Source organism: Dermochelys coriacea, chromosome 1 (assembly GCF_009764565.3).
Source record: "Dermochelys coriacea isolate rDerCor1 chromosome 1, rDerCor1.pri.v4, whole genome shotgun sequence".
Classification (NCBI taxonomy): domain Eukaryota; kingdom Metazoa; phylum Chordata; order Testudines; family Dermochelyidae; genus Dermochelys; species Dermochelys coriacea.
The window spans coordinates 306,436,139-306,460,816 of NC_050068.2; the positions used below are offsets into that span (position 1 = coordinate 306,436,139).

At 38.9% G+C, this 24,678-nt stretch overlaps 1 protein-coding gene across 1 annotated transcript in view; it reads left to right on the plus strand.

The window, feature by feature from the left end:
• The window catches only part of CAPZA2 (capping actin protein of muscle Z-line subunit alpha 2), a 44,991-nt gene extending 37,696 nt beyond the window's left edge, over positions 1-7,295 (plus strand). Inside the window, exons 8-10 of the mRNA XM_038421294.2 lie at positions 1,646-1,717; positions 4,773-4,835; positions 6,317-7,295. Coding sequence (XP_038277222.1) covers positions 1,646-1,717; positions 4,773-4,835; positions 6,317-6,457 — 276 coding nt within the window. The 3' untranslated portion in view covers positions 6,458-7,295. The remainder of the gene's footprint in view (positions 1-1,645; positions 1,718-4,772; positions 4,836-6,316) is intronic.
• The last annotated feature ends 17,383 nt before the right edge of the window (positions 7,296-24,678 follow it).

The window sequence follows — 24,678 nt, forward strand, 5'->3', positions numbered from 1 at the left end:
AGTTGTATGCTGCTTCTACAATGCAAATGGAAACACTTTCTAAAAAAGGATTAAGAATCAGCGTTTACATTATCAAAAAAGTCAAACATTTCCTTGAATACCGTACCAGACTCATTACAAGAGCAGCCAAAGTAATGAATACATATATACATTAGAAATCACTAACGTACATCCTCACCAGTCCCTGTGGGAAGGCAGAAAGTCAGCTTTTCCCAAAAGAGCGATTGTTGGAGCCTCTACTAGAGGAATCCTGACACCTGTGTTTTATGATTTGCTGTGCATCATGGGCAGAGTCTGTCTCTTTTTCAAGAAACATTTCTTCAACTGTGTCAAATACTCATTTTCTGATAATGAATGGCACCTTTTTCATCTGTTTAGAGGGGTAAAAAATAGAATTGATTTCATTCACTGTAAATTCAACTGTGAATGAATGGTGTCAGTTATTTTTGCCACAACTGGTAAAGGAACGTCCTCTTACCCTTAAAAAAAAAAAAAAAAACCCACCTCTCCTCCTCTGTTTCATTTTGGAAGTAGCATTTATATTGATACAGTGCCATTGATGTACCTCTGTGAAAGTGATTAAAAAGGTAATCGTGGATGGGCATATCCCACAATTTATTAGGTACAATTTACAGTTCAGTTGCCCATTTTTTTAATCAGTGAACTCTAGAGCCATATAAAAAAAGGGTTATAAAAAAAAATACTAATTTTCTGTCTCAAGGCTCAGTTCCAAGACCTTTCTCTCAGTTTCAGTTGCAAGTGCATGTGCATCATAATTTCCTTTTGATTCTGGCATTAAAGGCCAAAATCCTCTTATCTTTAGCATTTTCCAAAGGTTCCAGTTTAAATTGTAACAATATCCATTCCTCTTCAATACCATGTCATTTGTTGTGAATAACCTTACATCTAAGTGCTTCAGCTGTACCTCTTTAATTTCCCATTGGTGTTTAAATCCTCCACATAGAAACCAGTGTTCTGCATTATAATCCTACATTTTCAGTGTCTTCAAATCACTCCGGTTTTAAACTCATTGACTTTATCAAGATTAGTTTTAATACCTTTAAAAAGTCTAAGACTAGTAGGACTGTAATTGAGGGCAGAGGGGGGAGTACAGTAAACCTTTGTGGGGGAAGATCAAGAGTTTCAAAACTTAATCTACTTTGTCTACTAGTTAGGTTACTAACATTATTGTGCAGGAGGGAATTCTTTTTAGAAAGATCACCTGGGCTTGCTTAATACAAGATGTCACACTGCCTCCAGCAAACAGTCTGGGTGAGCAAGGAGGACAACAACACGCTGCAGCCTGAAGCTTTGCCAAAACTCTCCTTGAACAAAGTCAATCCTCGCTACTTGAGTAGCTTCCAAAAAGTCTCCTAAAGAACACCTTTCTGCTACCGCAAGTAGCTTGGATAAAATGAACTGTTAATTGCAAAAGAAATTCCTAGACATGAAAAGTGCTACTCTGAGCACATACATGCTGAGCACTTCAAGTATAACTCTGCATTTCAGTGAAAATGCACCACCAACAGCTCCCTCCCTTCCCCCAGAAAAGTGTGTTTACATATTGACTAATGTTGGCATTTTACCACCATGCTGATTCACTATCTGTAGTACTGATAACATTTATTATTTTACTTTTGCATAGGTTCACTATTATGAAGATGGTAATGTTCAGCTAGTGAGCCATAAAGACATACAAGATTCATTAACAGTGTCTGTAAGTTATCTTTTTACAAGATCTCATTATATGTTAAAGTGACACATTTTTGGTATAGGTTTTGGATGTATTATTTAATATGACACTGTTAAAACTTTTGATGCTCAGAGTGAATTCTGGCCTTTGTATTCTACACTGCAAGTGTGTTTTCTCATATTCTACACAACAGTGCCGGTTAGACATTCTGACATAAGATGCTTTCACCATTTAGAAATACGTGAATAAAATTGTACATGCAAGTAGCTAGCTAATATTTTTACATTGCATGTACATTTAGGTATAGATGTCTGCTGTCTTCTGTGAAGTCCTCCAGAATACTGTAATTTGAATTTGCTGCATGACTTTTTGCTTGTGACTTTTAAAGAAACAAGACAGATTAATTTTAGTTGTGAGATTATAGTTAGTTTGAACTATCTGCACTTATTATTATTTATCTGCACTTACTCTAACTCTTGCTAAACTGTTAATTTTAGGTGGCTGTATGGCTTATGGAATTACATTTTGAATGTGCAATGAGTTTGGTCTGTAGTACCTGCTGATCATATTCTCCTTCCCCTCCCAAGTATTGCCACACAATTGGCAGCATTTGCTTAGGAGAAGATGAGGGCTCTAAAAATAGCAGTGTGTTAGGGGAGAATTCCATAACTAGTGTTAGGCTATACTAGTTCAAGCTATCTGTAACCAGTGATATCAGGCCTTTGTTTTCATGGACATTTAAATCCATTTCAGGGGGCAGACACAAAACTTCACATATTCTGCAGTTGAGAGGCTCCAAACCTGCTGGATACAGGCCTTATTTCTTCTTAGCTGTCCCTTTTTGATAGAGATTATTATGGTGCATTAGGGAGGAGATGCCTAAAAATAACCCTTTGTGTGGAAATAGTTGCATCCTAAGGCCTGTTCACTATAGGGACTGGTGCTGTCTGAGTGGAGCATGAACTAGTAATTGCTCTTAATAATAAAATACCATGACTGGTAGAAGGCATGAGGAAGTGAATAAACATATTTTCTGCTTGGGGTGTCCATTAATAAACTTGTCAATTAAATTAAATTAGCAGAAGGGTATGGGAAAAAGTACAATTTGAAAGCATCTCAGATGGTCATGACATGTTGATGAAGAACTGGGCTCTGAGTACCAAACTGGATTTAACAAAGAACGTTGTGAATTAAAAGCAATATATATTTAAAAAAAAAAAAAAAAAGAAAGGCTCACTGGCTTTCCAATCACAATAACAGCATACAGAGAGGGGAAGGGTGGTGCTAAATGATAAAATTTCAGAAGTTGTAGGCATGGAAATTACTTCTGACTCAAGTAAAGGGACAAACATCCTTGCTTATGTTCTTTAGCTGATAGTTGCTTTAGTGGAGACTGAGGGGACTGTTCCAGCAGTGGGTCCTGTCCTGCCATATCAGTCGGATACTGAAGGACCAATCTGGACCAAGATATTTGGTGCTTAGCACTTCCTCAAACATCCTGCCTTCCTTCCTCTTAGCAGGGGGAAGGGCAACAAGTGTCTCCTCTTCAGGCATATTTAGACTTCAGGCATACAACACCGGCAAAGCCCTCTGTCCTCTTAGAGAGAGCAGGAAAAGTGCCTTAGCTGTTGGGCCCCCTCCTCTTCTTCAACATGTGGTTGAGCAGCAGCTTCCTACCAGCAACAGCAGACCTGAAATGAATAATTTCAGAGCTCCCTTGCTAAAGACAGATATGAATAAGTATGCCAAATCAGTAGGAGATTCATTCAGTGTCTCTCAGCCCTCTCAACGCACATGGGCTTTTTTTTCTGGAAGCCGAGCAGAAGCTGTTAATCCAGGAAAGATTGTCTGACTCAATAGAGCATATGAGGTGTCTCTTCCTTGCCTCTTTGCAGGATTCAGGCCTCTTCTTTTTCCCTAAGTGGGCACCACCTCCACTGGTCTCCCCCTCTTCCTCTTCTGTAATTTCCAGGAACCTTTTTATAGCTCCACTGCTGAAGACAACTCCTCCCATCTCTGTGGAAGCAGCTCCTCTTGCAGATCTGGAGGCTGCCACCTTTTAGGCATACCCCTCAAGGAGTTAACTTAAGTTATCTCCCATAAGATCAAATTCTGACTGCAGACTCCCTGGTAGAAGAAAAGGAGAGAGGATTACCCATTCTTTTAGGATGGGACTCTTGGCCAAGGCTCTCTGCTAGTCTATTTAAAAATGTTGGAATTAGGATGTGTTGCTCCAGATGCATCCTTATATCCAAGTCTCCTAAAAATGTGCAAGCTAGACTCCCAAGTTCCAGTATCCCTTATGTCTCAGCTCAGCTCAGCAGTAGCTTCTTGCTGGAAATCCTCTTGGATCTCTGATCAATTGTTCATATTCTTAAGGTTGCCCTGTGTAAACTGAGTTTTATGGTAAAGATTAAACATTTTAACACCCTTGTTTTACAGTATTTTTAGAGACTTATTTTTCACTTCTGTTGAATAATCAAATATAGTGTTATAGTAGAGTACTTTCAAATGCATCTCTCTATGGTCTTGTTGGTTTGACAAATAATTTTGGCAAAAATAACTGGAGAAGGGCTCAATGAGATCTGCTTGTTTTGGTATGTACTATCCTTAGTGGGTATAAATGGCTCTATATTCACTTGCCCACAGGTATTTAATAGCCATGGCTTCTATAAATGGTTCTATAGTGACTTGCCCACAAGTAACTAGACAGTGAAACTGCTGCAAATTTTCTTAAGATTCACTAGTTTTTCCTCTTTTCAGTAATGAGCTTAGTTTATACTTAAGGACTATATTTAGAGAAATGCAGCTCCAAGGCATAACTCAGGCATTCAAAATATAATATCAAAGAAAAAATGGAGTTACTCAGGCTTTAGGAAGCACAAAGTTTTTCAAATTGAGTCTTGAGCTGAATAACACTTGTTATGAAAGCCCAATTAATCTATTACAGACTTTCTGGCTATTGGAGGCTACTTTAAGCATCTTATAATTGCAGGAGAAGAATAATTCACTGACAGCTTTTTTAGGGTTCTAATATTTTAGAGTCACTTAATTTGAAAACAAATCCTTTTTTTCCTAGAACGAAGCCCAAACAGCAAAGGAATTTATAAAAATTGTAGAGGCTGCAGAAAATGAATACCAGGTATGACTTCTGAAACATCCAAAATATATTACTCGTATGTAAAACAATGTGTAATTTTGCCTAATATTGTGTACACTTAGACTGAGTACCAAAACTCATGTAATATTACTGAAGTAGGAAAACTGGCTTTTGTAAGTTAATGCAGTTTTGGTGTTTCATTTCAATTTTAAGGATTATTTCTATAATACCGTTCATTTTATAACTTTAAGAAACAGAGTCAAGACAGTCTAATTGTGCTGATAGCTAGAGTGCAGAACTAAAACTTATCTCTGTTACCCGCATTTCCTGCCCCCAGTCCTTCTGATTGTCCAACCTAATTGTTGCGTCTTGTCTTAAATTAGACTGTGAGTTTTTTGAGGGCAGATTTTTTTTTTTTTTTTGTCATTACAGCACAGTGGGACCCTGAGTTTCACTATGGTTTCTAGACACAAGTGTAATCCACATTATTTAATTTCAAAAGTGCACAACCTCTTATGAAAGGCAAGTCCACAGTTAAATACTCTGACTGGATGGACCCATCTTGATATGTAGATAATATTTCACCAGAGCAAGAAGTTCACATTTTGGTGGAAATTTCCATCTAAGCGAATCAAGACCTCACTTTATTTGAATAAGACAAGTATTTCAAATGGATGAGGTTTATAGAGTTTGCAAAATATAACTGTTCTAGGAGTCATTTGTGGAAATTTGAGTTTCATGTTCATTAAACTTTTGATCTAAGGGATCACTTTCAGGCATGAAATTATATCCCACTTGTGCTTTTTAGCAAAATAACATTGTGCACTTTAAATTCATATGACTAAAAGTGTTACTTGTAGTGCTTACACGTATTTAGTCTTGGAAGGATTGGATTTTTATCATTAAGCATTGATTTTGCAAACAAATATTTCCATCAATAATCAAAATTTACTGCGAGGCAAAGGAAGAATAATGCTACTTGAGAATTTGAGTTTGATTTAAAGATATTTACTTTGCAAATTTTTGATGTAATGTAAGCAATTTGTTTAACAGTTATAAAGCTTTAATTTTTTGAATCTCAACATCTGCTGTCAGTAATTCCCACAACTGAAAATTTAAATCAACTTTTTAAAAATGCTTTAAAATATACATTGGTGATATCAGTTTGAATTTTTTAAATTCTGCTGACCCTAAATGTACTGCATGTGCAAACTGATCACCCCCATAGGAAAAAAAAAATTAAGGTTATGATCTATGGTAATGCTGTTAGCTCTCAAAACCTGTATTTAACTTTCTAAACCAAGACAGAGTTTGGGCTCCCATTTGACAGTTGTAAACAAGTGTGATCTTAATTTTTTCAGACTGCATAATTTTAGTAAGACTTAAGAACAGGAGGCAACAGGTTACACATTATCCTGTGATTATTTGAATTATCTGTATATGCATGGCACTGTTTCAGTTCTTTTCTTTTTTACAGTGTAGTTTTGTTTTGAATAATTCTAACTCTTTGCTCTGTTTAACAGACTGCTATCAGTGAGAATTATCAAACTATGTCAGACACTACTTTCAAGGCCTTACGTCGACAATTGCCAGTTACCCGCACTAAGATTGACTGGAACAAGATTCTTAGCTACAAGATTGGAAAAGAGATGCAGAATGCTTAAGACAAACGTTGCATGACTGGATAATTTTAGTGTTCTTTCTTTTCAAATAAAAAGTATTTGGAACTGTTGTCACCCAGTCAGCATGGGCTTTTCCCATTGAAAAATCACTGTAAGTACTTTGGTTAGAGCACAAAGCTTAACTAATCAACCTTTTTTGTTTGTTTTTCAGTTTGTTTCCTTTTTCTCAGAGGGTCGGAAAATCAATATAGCTGAAAACCTTCCTCTAGAGTTTCTGTTGTACCTTTACTTTTTTTTTATAATGAAAAGACCATGCCTTTAGATTTCAATTTAAAATTAAGAACGGTTTGAAAAATATTTTTGCATACAATAACTGTCTTGCTTTCATATGAAGTGAGCAACTTCTGAAATTTGCTGGATTCCTTGAAGATTTCAGTAGTGTACATTTCTAGTTCAAGGCTCATGATGGATTTAGCCATATATGCTGCTGTAGAAATCATCCAGCCCTTCATTGGATGCAAGATTGGGGAAAGCATTGTCTATTTTAAGTATCTTAAAACCTTTCAAAATACTTATTCAGCTGGCTCAGTGTTAACTAAACTTTTTTAAACAAGGCCATGGTCTTATGCTGTTTGAAGATTTTGAAATTAAATAAAGTACTTATTTCAGAAATGCATTTAATGCTTTATTCCTGACAGTTACTTAATGAGTTCAGATTCCATCTGCCAGAGTTATTTTTTATCATACAGCCACAAATGTAATATAACAAGGCATATTGTAATATATAATCCTTTACTCATTACCATGTCTGTTTATTTTTTTTCTTGGATTGAAATGTACTAAAATTCAATATGACATTAAAATGCAGATTTTCTATTTATTTGAGTAGCAAATCATTTATTGATTAATACTGTTGTGTGGTGTTTTTAAAAATATGGACATTGCCTAAAACTGATATTTTCACTTTGAAACTTAGTCGCTTATTGGTTGCAATTAGAAATGCTGGGTACATGTATGGTTTGCTATAATAGCACATTTCTCCATCTCCCCATTTGTAAGATGCATGCTCATAATATTACTCTCTACTAAGGAGTGCTTGAAGTTCTTAGCTTATAATAACTTACTGTTTGCTGCAGGGAATAGAAGAGATGTAGGTGCCTGTGAAGACTAAAACAAATCTGTCTGCTAGAGGGGAATCCTTTCCTTGTGTGCTGCAGTTGTTTTGGGATTGAAGTGGTTTTCTAGGTTTAAAAAAAGAAACCCTGCAAAGAACAATGTACGCAGTCAAACATTTCAGCAGTTTGAAATATATAGGGTTTCTTTTTAAAAACCTGCATAAAAAGAATCTTGTTGTTTTTTTTAAAAAGGTGGTACTGTGTCAAGAATGGTATTTTGAAAATCTAACTTTTTAACCACTAATTAAGTGAGAAATAATTGGATTTTTATAGCTGTTAAGCTTTACTTAAATTGTGAGAATTGTTGTAGACAATAAGTGTGGTGTGAATTAATGCACTCCTGGAAGATGTTCAGATATGAAAATGAGCACAGTATCAAAACCTGAACAGAATTCTCATTTGTTTACATCATGACCCAGTCACTTCTGTTTAAGTTGTAGTTCATGGTATAGTAAGAGAAGGATGATGAACGTAGGCTTATGCAAACTAATCACAGTAATGATTAAGGTGGCACACCTTATTTGTCTTTCTGTGGAAGGGTATATAACTGTTAGTAACTTCAAGAATTCAAGCTCTGCAACTCTACAATATTGAGACTGTAGAAAAGCTGATTTTCCTCAGCTGCATACTCTTTCAAAACTTAACTGATAGTGTTCTGCCTGTCTGAATACTATATTGATAACATACTGCAAACTAACTGTATTGTTCAGTAAACACTGGCAGGATAATAGCTTATAGCAGCTGCAACTGAACAATGGTTTATTGTACAACAAATCTGCAATCCCTTTTTAAGATCTATATACAAATTTTACAGCTGTTTTGTTTTTTTTTCTGACATACTTGCTGATTAGAAGAACCAGCGCAGGGGAGAAGGGGAGGTGACTGGATAGTTCAGGGGAATTGTTAGGCCAGACCGTTGTCTTTTTTCATTTCTAGGTCATTGGTTTGTGTGATCTAGGTCAGTGGTTTTCAAACTGTGGGTCACGGAATGTAAAGCACTGGGTCACAGCGGCTCTGGTCAGCACTGCTGACCGGGCCGTTAAGAGTCCCATCGGCCGTGCTGTCCGGCTAAGGCAGGCTAGTCCCTTCCTGTTCTGACACTGCACTGTGCCCTGGAAGTGGCCAGCAGCGGGTCTGGCTCCTAGGCGGGGGTGCCTTGGGGCTCCAGGTACTGCCTGAGCACTGGGTCCGCACTCCATTGACCAGTTCCTGGCCAATGGGAGCTTGTGGGGGGCAGTGCCTGCGGGTGAAAGCTGCACAGAGATGCTTGCGCACCTCCACCTAGGAGCCAGACCTGCTGCTGGCCGCTTCCAGGGCGCAGCATGGTCTGCAGTGCCAGGACAGACAGGAAGCCTGCTTTAGCACCCCTCTGCACTGCTGACTGGGAGCCACCCAAAGTAAGCCCGCACCCCAAACCATGCCCCAGTTCCCTCCCCCAACCCTGAGCCCCTTCCTGCACCCTAAACCCCTCCTCCCTGGCCTCAGCCCAGAACCCTGCCCCCCTCCTATACCTTAATCTCCTGCCCCAGCCCAGAGCTCCCACACCCTGAACCCTCATTCCCAGCCCTGCTCCACAGCCCTCACCCCCACACTTCAACCCTCTGCCCCAACCCTAAGCCCCTCCCCCACCCTAACCCCCTCATCCCCAGCTCTGTTGGGTCGCTGGCATCAACAATTTACTTCAACTAGGTCGCCAGAAAAAACGTTTGAAAACCACTGATCTAGGGCAAGGAGCCTTGACTTAGTAGTGACCTATCTAAAATTAGCTTTTGATTTCAGGTCCTAGTTCACAGACACCCATAAAAATTGTCCTTTTTGTTTGGGAAGAACCATCAAAGAGTGAATAACCACAGATAGCTCACTAACACCTTGCTCTCTGATGTGGTCTCGTCAGGATGAGACATATTGGAGAAATCATGAGTAGGCAGAGCATTAGCAATGCAGTCTTGCTGTGTGAATTTCAGACTCTGGCTATTCCTCCAACACGCTAATTTTTACTTTGTAATTTGCAATCGTGTAATAACATTGTATGTTGATTCACTTCTTCAGTTACACATTGTACCTAATATGCCATCAGTGGGGTCTATGATGTCACTAACTGTAGCAGATATTTTAGTTGCTCTTCTCAAATGGGACAGATTCGGAATTGCTAAATTCTCTTTTAGATTCTGCCATGCACCTGCAGGATGGCTTTGAATGGCACTTCACCTCTGTATCTTTCTCTGTCTGTAAAATGGAGATACTTGGCTACCTCATAGGCTTTGAATATTCATCAGAACAATATGAAGTAGCCTTACGGGGGTGTGGTAATAGACTTAATGTGTATCGTTTTTCTCTCAGGACTTCTACTTTTGTAATATAAAGAATCAAACTTGTTTTGTACTATGCTATGTGAATATATTAGCAACACTTACAGTTGAAAGTGACTTGTAAAAAAACCAATGTTCGTGCTTTTTCCTTGGTTACATGCCACGTAGTGCAGTTTTTGCAGCTCTGACATTATGCCATCTGCTGGTTGTACATTTATTTTTCACTTCCATTAAGAGCTCAATAATATTTCTGTACAATCTACAGTAGGACAGTCCCTCCTTCAGTCACGTTTACCTTTTATATGCATTAGTTTGTGTTCAGCTACACTAGACCTCTGGCCAGTTCACAACAACTCATTTTTTTATGTCCTGCTTAAAACTGATGAGCATATATGATGGAATAATCTATGTATCATCGTAAATTGTACACTGTAGTGTGCCAACAACCAACCTTCATATTGATGATCCCATATCCCTGTGCAAGTCAGTGTGTGAAATGAGCATGTCGTGCATGTAGCTGGCAATAAGTAGATGCTTATAAGTAGAGACTTAACTTTGTTCCTTGTGTCTCTGCCAAGTGTGGTAAATGCAGCAGTACTAGCCTCATACTTCAGAAATAAAAATGTATCTTCGCTGTATCAGGGAAAGGCTATGCCACCTTAGTAAGAAAGAGAGTGAAACTATTCTGAGTACCATAAAGCCAGTCTGCCTACAATCATAGGCTAGATTTGGATTATTTGTTCAAAAAGCTTAACAGTTTTTCCTTGGAATGCAAGTGTCAAGGCTATACAATTAAAAAAAAACAAACCCTAACCTCATTGAAAATGGGTAGTAATTAGGTGCAGGAGTTACAAATGGAGACTAACTGTCCATTCCCACTCAGATTTCTCCTCATTGTTCTGTGTGAGGTGCAGGGAAAGAAGTAGTTTTCTTCTCCACCTCAGAAAAGCACCTAAAATGAAACATAACAGATGTGCTCTAATTCCCTAGCAGCATGGTGGCTCTTGATTACTGCTACTGCCGCCAATGTGGATACCCCACATGTGGAGAGGCTTCTGAGTTTTGGTGGTGGGAAACAGTGTTACACAGGTCCCTATCCATGTGATGATTAGTGGGACGGGCAGAGTATGATCAGATCCAAGTGTTCTGGGACAAAGGAGAACATGCACTTCAGACAAGCTTAAGTGAGGCTGGGGAGACTGAAAAAAAAGTGCTAATTGCAAGTACTCCTATTCTTAACTATGAATTTGTATCTATAACTTAGTTTAGTCAGATAAAGCAACACAATTTAAAGTATATTAATGGCTTTTTTCCCACTTGTCTTTCCTTGCTAAGCTGAAACTATGTAGCTGCAAGTCCGTTCTTGTGGGGTCCCCCCCCAAATGCTTGGGTCCGGAGGAGCATGCAAGATTTATAATCTGAACAGTTCTAGTTTGAAATCACTCAGTGAAAAGAAATCAAATAATTCTCTGCTAACCTGTAGCTTGTAAAGCTGTTGACAGAAGCAATGTTTATACTAAAAAAAAAATCTGAATGCAAAGTATGACAACTCATAATCATGGTGTTCAGTTGATTTGTTGTATTTTACTACTAAAAGAAATAAGCATTTCTGTTGGTGAGTGTATGGACTATTGTTAGAGCTCATTACTGTTGTAATTCTTTAAGTTTCTGCTCAGTAAGAATTGCTAAGAATGCCTTTTGTTTTGAAATATGTAGTCTCAAATACTGAAATGTATAAATATTACTTTTTAATTTTAGTAATGTTATCACATTTTGAAGATTGTTCTAACAGATAGACTAAAATGACTGTTGAAGCAAAATGAGAATTATGTCCCAAGTGAAGTAAACCACCATTGTGAGAAGATCAACTAGCAAGAAATAAGCCATAACCTACAGTTTGCTTGTGCTTTTTACCTGATCTTTAGGGGTAGAAACTGAAGTATAATATGGGGAGGGATGTTTTGTTGAACCAGCAACCTAAACTATCTACTTAGCACCATAATGGCAGATTAATAGCCTTAAATACAGAATTGAGTACTATTAAAGTTGTAACTTGATGTATGATCTTTTAAAGAAAAGGACAAACCCGTAATCCAGCCTAGAAGAAAAAATATCAAGTATGATGTCATTAGCATTTTTGTATGGTAACTAGTAAAATGCAACCATTCCAGTCCAATGGGTGTGCTGTTCACTTAGGTTATGGCTATACTAGAGAGCTTACTGCTGTAGTGCTGCTAGTGCAGATGCCCTAAGCCTATGGGAGGGAGCTCTCCCGTTCATTTAATTAATCCACCCCACTGAGTGGCAGTAGCTATGACTATGGAGAAGCTCTCCCGCTGACATAGTGCTGTCCACACTGGCGCTTAGGTTGGTATACCTTATGTCACTCATGGGGGTGGCTTATTCACACCCCATAGCGACATAAGTTATATTGACCTAAGCTGTAGCGTAGCCCTAGCCTAAATTAGTGAGAGTATAATCAGACCTCCACTGTCCTGGGCTTAGTGGAGGCAAGCAAGCATCTAACATAACAACCATCCTTTTATAAAGCTGCTTGAAAATTTCATAAGAGCAGTGAATCGAGTTGGTCATTCAAACTTTCCTATCTCCTGTCCCGTTTTGCCCCCTCACCCCCCAGCTCTTTGTCATTTAAAAGTTTTATTTAAGATTTTCAGAAGCAGGAAAAGCTAAACTTCAGCTAAAATAAGCTGAAAGTACTTCACTACTACTATTTGAGCTGTACAGGAGGAACAAAATGTGTTTAGAAATATTTCCCTCTATATTGGTTTGATACTTCAGTGGCTCCTATTCATAAAGAATTCATCTCTACCTTGGGCAGTAGTGCAGGAGAACTATCCCTGGAGAAGAGATGGGGGGGGGGGTGGAGAAGGGAAAGAGCTGAGAAGCAGGAGAGAGTGGAGGTGGACTGTGTTTTGAACTGGATTATCTCCATCACTCCATACTCTGGCAAATTATCTGTAAAGGAAAGAATTGAAGGGAGGAAATGCAGAGTGTAATACGCTGACAGTCAACCTGTCAAATTTGAGGCTCTGTGTGGGTTAAGGACAAACGAACAGCAAAAGAACTTGGCTGTTTGTGTCTCTCTTCTGTTGTGGTTGAGAGGGCTGAAGAGGAGGCAGCTGTGTGGCTGGGAGCAGACCCAGCCAGAAACACCATAGAAGTACTGAGAAGGCAACAGGAAGCCAAGAACAGCCAGAGAAGCACTTGTAATGTGACCTTGAGAGAGAGCTGAGAAACAGCTTTTTGGATAGAATGCTGGCTGGAAAAAAAGGCATGGAATATTAAGCCAGGAAACTGCTGTTTGATTCCTACTGTGATCAGGGAAACAGGACTTTGCATATATTTGGTCTACGCTACAGAGTTAGGTAGACTCAAGGCAGCTGATGTCGACTTAAGTGTCTACACTAAAAATTTGCTCCTGCTGATGTAACTGCCCCGCTACACTGACTTAACTCCATCTTCATGAGAGGTGTAGAGTCAACAGTAGCTAGGTTGGTGTAGTTAGGTCGATGCAGTGTCAGTATAGACTTGCATCGACTGTTCCTGGCTTTCAAAAGCCATCCCACAATGCCCTGCACTGACAGTAGAGTCGGTACAAATGCTCCTGGTGATGAGCACCATCAATGCAAGGAGCATAGTGTGGCCACGCAAAAGCGATTTAATTACTGACATCAGCATACAGCTTCTGAACTTAGGTTGACTCAATTTTGTAGTGTAGACATGCCCTGAGGGAGCCCTACATCAACTCAGTAGTTAGAGCACCCACCTGCAGAGCAACAGACCCCCCGTTCAAATCCTTTCTCCCTCTGATAGAGGGGGGGAATTGGAGCTGAGTATCCCACATCTCACACAAGTGTGCTGAAAGTTCAGATGGGCACCACCACCTCCTCTGGCCATTTCCCTCAAGAAACACCTTAGGTGCCTAAGCTGCCTGATTCCAGGATTCCTGTTTGCGGAACCCTGACAGAGAGAGTTCCTCCCTGCAGCCTGGAATGAGGTGCCTATCTCTCAGGTGTGGGGAGGAGGGAGTGCTTTAGGACATTTTGTTATCTCCCAGTGTGTGTTGACAGGACAGATGAAAAGTTAAGGTAAGCGCTATATGTGTGTGTTTGCACGAATTTTGGAAAGAAAAGTCAGTGGGAGACATGCTTCTCTATAGGTGTATTAAAGAAACTAGCCAGGCTTCACTAACTGAATAACCACACTGAACATATTCCTCACAAAAAGATGAAATATTTAATGCAGAGAAAAGTCAGTGTCCCTTCTACCTTCCCCATCCTCCAAATTTCTTTCAGGAAAGTAAACTTTGGCTTCTCTCAAAGGCAAGGGTTTGAGAGACTGATTTATTGTTCTTTCCCTCAACCTAAAATGGGGAGGGAGAAAACGCTTCTGGTTCCTCTCTAGTCTTTCAGCCATCTGTCTCTGCCTCCTTTCTTCGGTGCATCCCCAAAGGCAAATGAGGCTGCAGAATGTGTGTGGAGATGCCAAATTCTGACTTTCCAAGAGCTCTTTTTGACCAAAGGCCAACCTTGCTTTCATTATTTCTTCATCAGTCCTAAGCGCACACATCCTCATTGGCTCCATACAGCTCCTGGGTTTTATGGAGGGAACAGGGTTTATCATAAAATACTCCACAGAATACATGGCTCAACATGATTGACAAGAAATATGTAAATACTGCTGGCTAATATTTTGGTGGGAGGCTTTCAAGAAAACTTCAGTGTGTTTTAGTAAGTAATGTTGGGGGGTTCATTGGTTGGCAGACCACCTACAGGTGACCTGAGAAATGCGAGTGCCCCAGATGAAATTCCCACTTGGTTCTAAACAAACAAAAAAGACTGAAAATATTATAATGTATATATTAAGCCTGAAAGGTGGTTTTTTTTTAAAAACAAAAAAAGTGCAATGCTTTTTTCTGATTTAAGACTAACCTTACACTGCCTGAAAATATTTTACTCCATTTTGAACTTGAATTGCTCATTCTAATAACTCCTTTTAAGTTGTTTGAATTGATTATTTTACCAATATAGGAGCTGGACCAAATTCCATTTTCTTGTCTTTTTCATGGCATCTTTTCAATAAAGATTTAAAGCATAAGGCGTTCTCTCCCCGGCACCTATACTAACTTTCGAAGTGTGCTCTTGCTCACCTCCTTTGGCAAGGTCTTTAGTGACCTGGGAAGCCTTTGGTAGGTGTTTTGGTGGAGATTGGTCTGCTGTTCGCTTTCTCCATTCTCCTCCAATTTAAACATATCTTCAGGAAGTTAGGGATCCTGCTCCCTGTAATCAGACAGTCTCTCAGTCTGTCTCCATTATCAGTCCCGATGCTGAGGATAAGATTGGCAACACTGCACTCTCCATTTGTTGAGTTCTTTGTCAGATCAATATTATTCTGGCCTGCTTGAGAAGTAGGGAATGAACACAATTCTCCCTTGTTATGGTCTTCTTTTGACTTGTGGCACTCTAGGTATGTAAAAGCTCCCTTTGAATGAATTCTGGCATATTTTATACTACTACTATCCTCCTTTTTTAAAGCTTGAGATTGGGCCTGCAGTGCCATGAATAGGAGTTTAAGATTCTGGGTGACAAATTTCAGACTGAATACTCAGTTCAGAAATCTGTACGAGGGCTGTCAATTAATTGCGTGATTGATCGCACTATTAAACAATAAATACTGGAACAATAAATACATACTGGAGTTCAGTCACAAATTTAATTTAACACTTTATTTATTTAACGAGCATCATCAGCATGGAAGTATGTCCTCTGGAATGGTGGTTGAAGCATGAAGGGGCATACAAATGTTTAGCATATCTGTAACGGTGACCAGATGTCCTGCTTTTATAGGGACAGTTCTGATTTTTGGGTCTTTTTCTTATATAGGCTCCTATTACTGCCCACCCCGTCCCGATTTTTCGCATTTGCTGTCTGGTCACCCTACATATCTGGCACGTAAATATCTTACAATGCCAGCTACAACAGTGCCTGTTCTCATTTTCAGGTGACATTGTAAATAAGAAGTGGGCAGCATTACCTTCTGCAAGTGTAAACAAACTTGTTTGTCTGAGTGATTGGCTGAACAAGAAGTAGGACTGAGTGGACTTGCAGGCTCTAAAGTTTGTTTTTTAATGCTTTTTTGTTTGTACATAATTTTATATTTGTAAACTCAACTTTCATGAGAAAGAGATTGCACTACAGTACTTGTAGGTGAATTGAAAAATACTATTTCTTTTGTTTTGTTTTTTTTACAGTGCAAGTACTTGTAATAAAAAATAAATATAAAGTGAGCACTGTACACTTTGTATTCTGTGGTCTAATTGAAATCAATATATTTGAAAGCATCCAAAAATATTTAAATAAATGGTATTTATTGTTTAACAGTGCGGTTAATCACGCAATTAATTTTTGACAGCCCTCGTACAGATTTCTGAACTGAGTATTCAGTCTGGAATTTGTCACCCAGAATCTTAAACTCATATTCATGGCACTGCAGGCCCAATCTCAAGATTTAAAAAAGGATAGTGGTAGTATAAAATATGCCAGAATTCATTCAAGGCTGTGCACTCAGTAGGCTCTGAAGTTTTACATTGTTTTGTTTTTGAGTGCAATTTTGTAACACAATTTACATTTGTAAATTGCACTTTCACCACACAGAAATTGCACTACAGTACTTGTATGAGGGCAATTGAAAAATACTTTTTTATTTATCTTTTACAGTGCAAATATTTTATTCAAGAAGAATTATACACTTTGATTTCAATTACAACACAATACAATATATATGAAAATGTAGAAAAACATCCAAAATATATAATACATTTAAAGTGGTATTCTATTGTTTAACAGTAAAACTGTGATTAATCGAGATTAATTTTTGTAATTGCAATTAATTTTTTGAGTTAATCGCGAGTTAACTGCAACTAATCGACAGCCCTAATTTGTACATTTAAACACTTGTTCAACTTACTTTGTTTTATCTTCAGTATCAGCATATTTTAAATTCTCTGGGTAATGGTCAAGATGCACGTGTTCTACTCCAAACAGAGTTTTGTGTCTGTGATATCAGATGTGTGATTGATCTGAGCTAAAAACTGCTTATTTTGTTACTCCACTAACTTTCCTCAAATGCTTGTGACATGGGTTTGGTCACAGAGACCCCCCCCCCTTTGGACTGTCACCTGATGTGCTGAAACTACCTCTGAGCCTGTTTTCCTTGTCAGCTTGGGACTCCAGAACCCTGTCTTGTTGAGCCAGATACGCAAGCCTGCTGCAACACAGACCCAGCAACTGAACTACGTCCCCAAAGCTGCAGGCTTTAACTGAAAAACCACTCAACAGGTACTCCTGTCTCCAGCACCCAGACACCCAGCTCCCAATGGGATCCAAACCCCAAATAAATCAGTTTTACTCTGTACAAAGCTTATACAGAATAAACTCATAAACTGTCCATCCTCTATAACACTGATAGAGAGAGATGCACAGCTGTTTGCTCCCTTAGGTATTAATCACTTACTCTATGTTCAATAATAAAAGTGATTTTATTAAGAATAAAAAGTAGGATTTAAGTGGTTCCAAGTAATAACAGACACAGCAAAGTAAGTTACCAAGCAAAATAAAACAAAACATGCAAGTCTAAGCCTAATAGATTTAAGAAACTGAATACAGGTAAATCTCACCCTCAGAGATGTTCCAATAAGCTTCTTTCACAGACTAGACTCCTTTCTAGTCTGGGCCCAATCCTTTCCCCTGGTACAGTCCTTGTTCCAGATCAGGTGGTAGCTAGGGGACTTCTCATGACTGCCGCCTTTGTTCTGTTCCACTCCCTTTTATAGCTTTGGCCCAAGGCAGGAATCTTTTGTCTTTTTCTGGATTTCCCCCCACCCTTCTAAATGGAAAAGCACCAGGTTTAAGATGAAAAAAAAGACAAGGAGTACTTGTGGCACCTTAGAGACTAACAAATTTATTTGAGCATAAGCTTTCGTGAGCTACAGCTCACTTCATCGGATGGTTTAAGATGGATTCCAGTACCAGGTGACATGATCACGTCACTGTAAGACCTCATTCTCCATTCTTTCAGGGTTGGTATATCCAGGAAGGTTTGTGAGTAAACAGAACCGTTTACAACCAATTGTCCTGGTTAATGGGAGCCATCAAGATTCCAAGCCATTATTAATGGCCCACACTTTGCATAGTTGCAATAGGACTTTAGAAAAATACTTTATATTTCTAGCTTTAGATACAAGATGATACATCCATACAAATAGGATGAACACACTCAGTAGATTATAAGATTTGTAATAATACTTCACAAGAGACCTTTTGCATGAAGCATATTCCAGTTACATTATATGCACACTCATTAGCATATTTCCATAAAACATATGGAGTGCAATGTCACAGCTTGAACTCCACTTAGGATGATTTTAACAAACCATCACAACTTTCGCTGTCAGACTGTCTGCTCCCACTCACCCACTGATCCTTAATTGTTTGCTTTGTATCTACATTAGATTGAAAGGTCATTGGGAGCAGACATCTCTTACATATTTGTACAGTTCCATGTTGCATCTAAAGTGCTATAAATATTAACTAACCTTATTTATCAAGCTAATTGCTATGGGTAGCTGAAAGATTAGGAGACCATTTCTTTTTCAGTAATTCTAACACTAGTACTACAGTTAATGAGCCATGTAATTCTTGCTGTGAACATGATCAATAATCAGAAATAAATGTAAAGATGACAATCAAGATTTATTGACGCAGGAAGACAATTCCTGATGTTCACTGACACATGAAGCCAATGTATATGTCGTTTTCAGACATTCTGAACACCCCCCTCAGGTGTATCTGGCAATCTCCCTGTTCTGGCCAAGAATTTCTTAAGTGTCTCATTTTAAAAAAATGTGACATTCTGAAGAGGCTATAAATTAGAGTCTCAGAAAAAGCTATTGGCCTCTGAGCCAGTCAGAGAGCAGAGACTTCAAGGTTTACTGAAATGTTTGTAAAATAATTTAAAACATTGTTTAACATCCTGAATCATTAACAGAATATGTGGATAGACTTAAACTACACATTTATTTTAAAATTACATTTGACAAAACTTTTTTCTTACATACCAGGACCTGAGCTCAAGGTTCAGTATTTCTGCTGAAAGAGCTGCTGCCATCACTAACACCTAAATTGGACAAGGAAACATTAAATTCCTGCCCTGTTTTAGCCATTATAAAGATCATCAACAATTTCAGGAGAAACAAAAACTCCTGAATTTAGGTTATGGCAAATAAATTAGGAGGAGTTGGGTTATAAACTGCTTGGGGCTGGAACTGGTGCATTTTCTCGTTGTGCAGAGCATAAAGAAGTCTATTAGCACTTAAAATATTGGATAATTTGGGTCTTAGCAGGTAAGTAAAAAAAATCTTTTCTGTTTATTTTTAAAATATATTTCTTTTGTAACGAAGACTACAATTGTATTCTGTTATGGCTTGACTGCCTCAATCACTTGGCTTCTGACCAATTTGTTTTTGCTTTTTAAAATGTCTATTCATTATAAGGATCCCTCTTCAATGGAATACAAAATGGAAAATTGTGCTCGTAAGGACAGAATAGGAACCGAAGATACAACATGTCTCTAAAGAGCATTTTAGTTCACCTTTAATGCAAAAATGTTCAGGCTCAACGGTCATTTGCACACACTATTATCTAACGAGTAAACTTTCTCCAAACCTCAGTGTTATTGGCAATAGTAATGTACTGATTTGTTCACGATTGTTTTCAGTCAGTCATGGTCAAGCATAGCTTATAGGTATTTGTACTTAAAATGTAAAAAGTTAAGCTATTTTATACATGTGGGTAGACGTAATACCTGTCTTTGTTTCTTGTTTACCTTTCAAATGAATACATATACAGGAGGCAGTGAGAGAGCATGCTACCAGGAGTCTGAAAAGCTGGGTTCTGTTGCTAGCTCTGTCTTACCTACTGATACACCCTGGGCAAGCCACTTAGCCAGTTTGGTTCGTTTTCACCCTCTTTAAAACAGTTATAATAATACTTATTCACTTCATTGTAAAGATATTTGAGATTCTTGGAATAAATAGCATGACATGACTGCAAAGTATTATATCATTCTGATGGAAATAGAAATGGTCACACATAATTAAGTAAGAAGCAAGGTAAAAGACTGATTAAAATACATGCTTTAAATGGACAAGGCTTAAAATGTTTTGATGTTCTGGCCGCCTTGGTGTTGTGGAGAAAACAGAACTAAATGACCCAAAAAAACCAAAACAATTCACTCTAGTTTTCAACTATAAGAATTAGAAAGATCGGAAGTTAATGTATAAACATTTTTAAATTCTTTACAATTAACCCTGACCAAAATCTTGGAATAATATCAGATAACAGAGCTCTACCTCATAGGGTAGAAAGCTCTGACAGACGGTAAGGTATAAGTGGGGTCCATCGAGGGTCCATACTATTCATTATTTTCATTAATGATTTTGATAACAAAATGGCGAGTAGGCTTATAAAATCCACAAATGATACCAAACTGGGAGGGACTGCAAGAGCTTTGGGGGACAGGATTAGAATTCAAAACAACCTGGAAAAATTAGAGAATTGATCTGAAATCAACAAGATGAAATTCAATAAAGACAAGTGCAAAGTACTTCATGTAGGAAGGAAAAAATAAATGTACAACTACAAAATGGGGAATAATTGGCTAGGTGGTAGTAGAGCTGAAAATGATCAGGGGGTTATAGTGGGCACAAACTGAACACGAGTTAATGTGATGCAATTGCAAAAAACTAATATTCTGGGGTGCATTAGCAGGATTGTCATATGTAAGACATGGGAGATAATTGTCCCACTCTACTCAGTACTGGTGAGGCCTCAGCTAGAGAACTATGCCCAATAGTGAGTGTCACACTTTAGGAAAGATGTGGACAAACTGGAGAGTTCAGTGAACAGCAATCAAAATGATAAAATATTTAGAAAGCCTGATCTATAAGAAAAGGTTTAAAAAAAAAACTGAGCAAGTTTTCTTGAGAAATGGTGTCTCATAACAGTCTTCAAAAATGTTAAGGGGTGATAAAAAGAGACGGTGATCATATTCATGTCCACTGAAGGTAGGTCAAGTAGTAATTGGCTTAATCTGCAGCTAGGGAGATTTTAAATTAGATATTAAGAAAAACTTTATAATTATAAGGGTAGTTGAGTTCTTGAATGGACTTCCCAGGGACATTCTGGAACCCCATCAATTTTTAAGATCAGGATGGACAAACACCTGTCAAGGATAGTCTAGGCTTACTTGGTTCTTCCTCCGTGCAGGGGACTGAACTTGATGACCTCTTGAGATCCCTTTCATCCCTACATTTATGATCCTATGTTTAGTTCTGTAATACAAAGAATAATAGTTTCAACACTAAACTATGTTGGGAAAATCTGTTGTAGACAAAGAGTGCACTGTCTTTTATGATTACAGAGAGGACCTAGGTTTATTGCCACAAAATAAGAAATAACTGCACTATTGGAATAACACTGATATTAGTTTGCAGACAAGCTTGCGGTGCCTTAATCTTCCTTTCCTTTTTTAAAACCAAGAAAGAGAAGCACAAACATTCAAAATGCAGTGCTGTTTTGTATATAGTTGACTGCTTTTAATTTTCTGACTATAACCTAACCATAAACCTGGATGTTGTAACAGACCTTTCCAAGTTGACCATATTTTCTGATTAATGGCTTTGGTAATTCATTGAGTGCCACCCATCCTTCTGAATCACTGTCACACCAATACTCCAGGAGGTTGATTTTGGTCATTGTATGACACTGAAGCACCATTTTTGGATGAGACATAAAGATGACGTCCTAAGCCCTTGTCATTGATTAAAAATCCCATGGCACTGTTTGGAAAAAATAGAGGTGTTGACCTTGATGTCTTGGCTAAACAAGGTGTACGCTGGCTTGACATGAGTATGAAAAAAGGAGGAGGCCTCATTTCTTGGAAGACAGGATTAGGGAGATAAACAGATCAGCAGGTTGAAAACAGAATATTTGTACTAAGATAGGTAAATGGGTCAATGAGCTAGAAGACAGAACCTCTAAACCAGATAAGATAAGGGAAGGGACCAACCACGGAACTTACAAAAAAAAAAATTGTCAAGATAAGTCAGGAATGTAAAAGAGAGGTAAAGAGTAGGTCGAACGTGGACAGCAAGTGGACTAAGCACACTATACAGGGACTGGTTCCTACAAAGTAGCTGAGCCAATCCCAAAACATGTAAAGCAATACATTGTGTAAACGTGTATTAAATCAGAGGATTTCTGTGTAACTTTGGATCTGAAATATACCCTGCATTCTCCCGCTGCGTTTTCATCTGATTAACTTAGTGTAGCATTGCTGTATGCCAAATAAAAATACCTGAGTGACAAAGTCTGGAGTCTGAGTTCTCAGGTAGTTGAGTGGAAAGAAAATCCCAACACAAGGTATGTGAGCTAATTGCAATCTGTTTACCAAAGCTTTATGCAGTGTGACAGGGTCGGGCCAGATGGCTACAGGAGAGTAATAGAAGGCAGATATATTAGCCCCAGGTTAAGTAGGTCCCTTTTCCCTGGGTAAGGTAACAGGGAAGGTTCCAGAACAATCAGGAACCTTCTGGAGACAATTAAGACAGGCTGATTAGAACACCTGCAACCAATCAAGAAGCTGCTAGAATCAATTAAGGAAGGCTAATCAGGGCACCTGGGTTTTAAAAAGGAGCTCACTTCAGTTTGTGGTGTGCGTATGAGGAGCTGAGAGCGAGAACGTGGACTGTTGGAGGACTGAGGTGTACGAGTGTTATCAGACACTAGGAAGAAGGTCCTATGGTGAGAATAAAGAAGGTGTTGGGAGGAGGCCATGGGGAAGTAGCCCAGGGAGTTATAGCTGTTGTACAGCTGTTCCAGGAGGCACTCTAGACAGCTGCATTCCACAGGACCCTCGGCTGGAACTGGAGTAGAGGACGGGCCCATGTTCCTCCCCAAATCCTCCCAACTCCTGGTCAGACGTAGGAGGAGTCAACCTGGGCTGTGGGTTGAGAAAAACAGCCAAGCCGTGAAGCTCCAAGTGAGCAAATCTGCCAATAAGCGCAAGACCCACCAAGGTAGAGCAGGAACTTTGTCACAGCAGTTTTATTTGGCCACTGAAGTATTCATAATCTACTGTCTTAAACTTTTCTGTAACTTTTCTATGTGCTGTTGGAGTTGTCATTTTTCACCCATGATGGCCAAATTTCAGTGGTATGTACATAAAGTAAACCCTCAGTACAGTTGGTGTATCAGTTTGCTTGTAAAATTCTATATGATTATTTCTATTTTGATATTGCCCATATTGTACTAGGCACTGTCCCAACTCCAAGGTAAGACATCATCCTAATCCAAAGGTGTTAGTCTATTAAGGCAAGCAATATACAGAGGAAAGAGGGGGGGGAAATCATAAACACATGCACACTAATAATTCCTAGCTCTTATAATTCAGTGATTCTTAAACTTTTGTACGGGTGATCCCTTTTACATAGCAAGCCTCTGAGTGCGACCCCCCCCCCCCTTATAAATTAAAAACACTTTTTTGAATATATTTAACACCATTATAAATGCTGGATGCAAAGCGGGGTCTGGGGTGGGGGCTGACAGCTTGTAATAACCTCATGACCCCCTGAGGGGTCCCGACCCCCGGTTTGAGAACCCATCTTATATGTATTACATATATCTTTTTAAAAAATAAGAATGAATTATGTCCAACAGTCCCTGCATTCTGCCAGCACTACTAGTAGTAATTTCTTGTGTCAAGCACAAATGTGTCTTAAGGAGAGACTAAATGGATGAGAAATGCACTTTATTAATGTACACAATTTTATTATTACTGTAGGGTTATGCTTGATCTACACCTTTTATAAAACTTATTTATTTTTATTGTGGTAATCTCTAAAGACTAGAGATTCTTATGGATCAAGCCCCAGTGGGCATTATCCAGACAAGGAAACAAGTAACAATGCATTTTTATTTTGACGTTATTAATGGGGCTTAAAAACTTAACAATACGGCTGTGCAAACAGGTTGCAAAGAACCTGATCCGACGTGAAATCCTGGTGGGTTTGGAGCTCAGTTGGATTTGAGAACATCAGCCCAGACTCTGGAACAACATGCAAACCCAGGATGTGGTGGTTTTTTTACAATCCCAGGTCCTTTCTTACAGGTACCTCTGCTCCACCTTCAGAAGGTAGCAAAAAGGCTGCTACATTTGCCCCATTCCTCAGTGACTTGGCTAGGGATTTACAGACAACCCATCAACTTTAGCACCTAGAATTAGGGAGCCAATGGGATCCCACTGCAACTGATACTCTTAGAGAAGCTTCCAAAACTCTCTTACCTTCATCTACCCAGACCGTTCAACCCTTTTGAAAAGGGATCTTCTTTTTTTCTCTTCCCCTTCACCTCTCAAAATTTGAGCCTTGGGAGGGCCTTTCTCTCCCTACCCCTAATCTAGAGTGGAAAGTGGTGGAAGAAAGAAAATCCCTAAAAAGGTTAATTCTTGAGAGGTTCAGCTTTGTGCAGAATCCAACCACTAAGCCTGCCAGGTTGCCACCAGCACCTGCAAATAGCCCCCAGAGGCTGTTCCGTTCATGTGCTTTTGGGTGAAATCAGTTTAATTGGGGTCACCCAGCTGCAGCTGTAAACTGGAGCACTCTAGGCACAGAGAGAAAGAGGCAGACCGAGTTGAGGTGGGG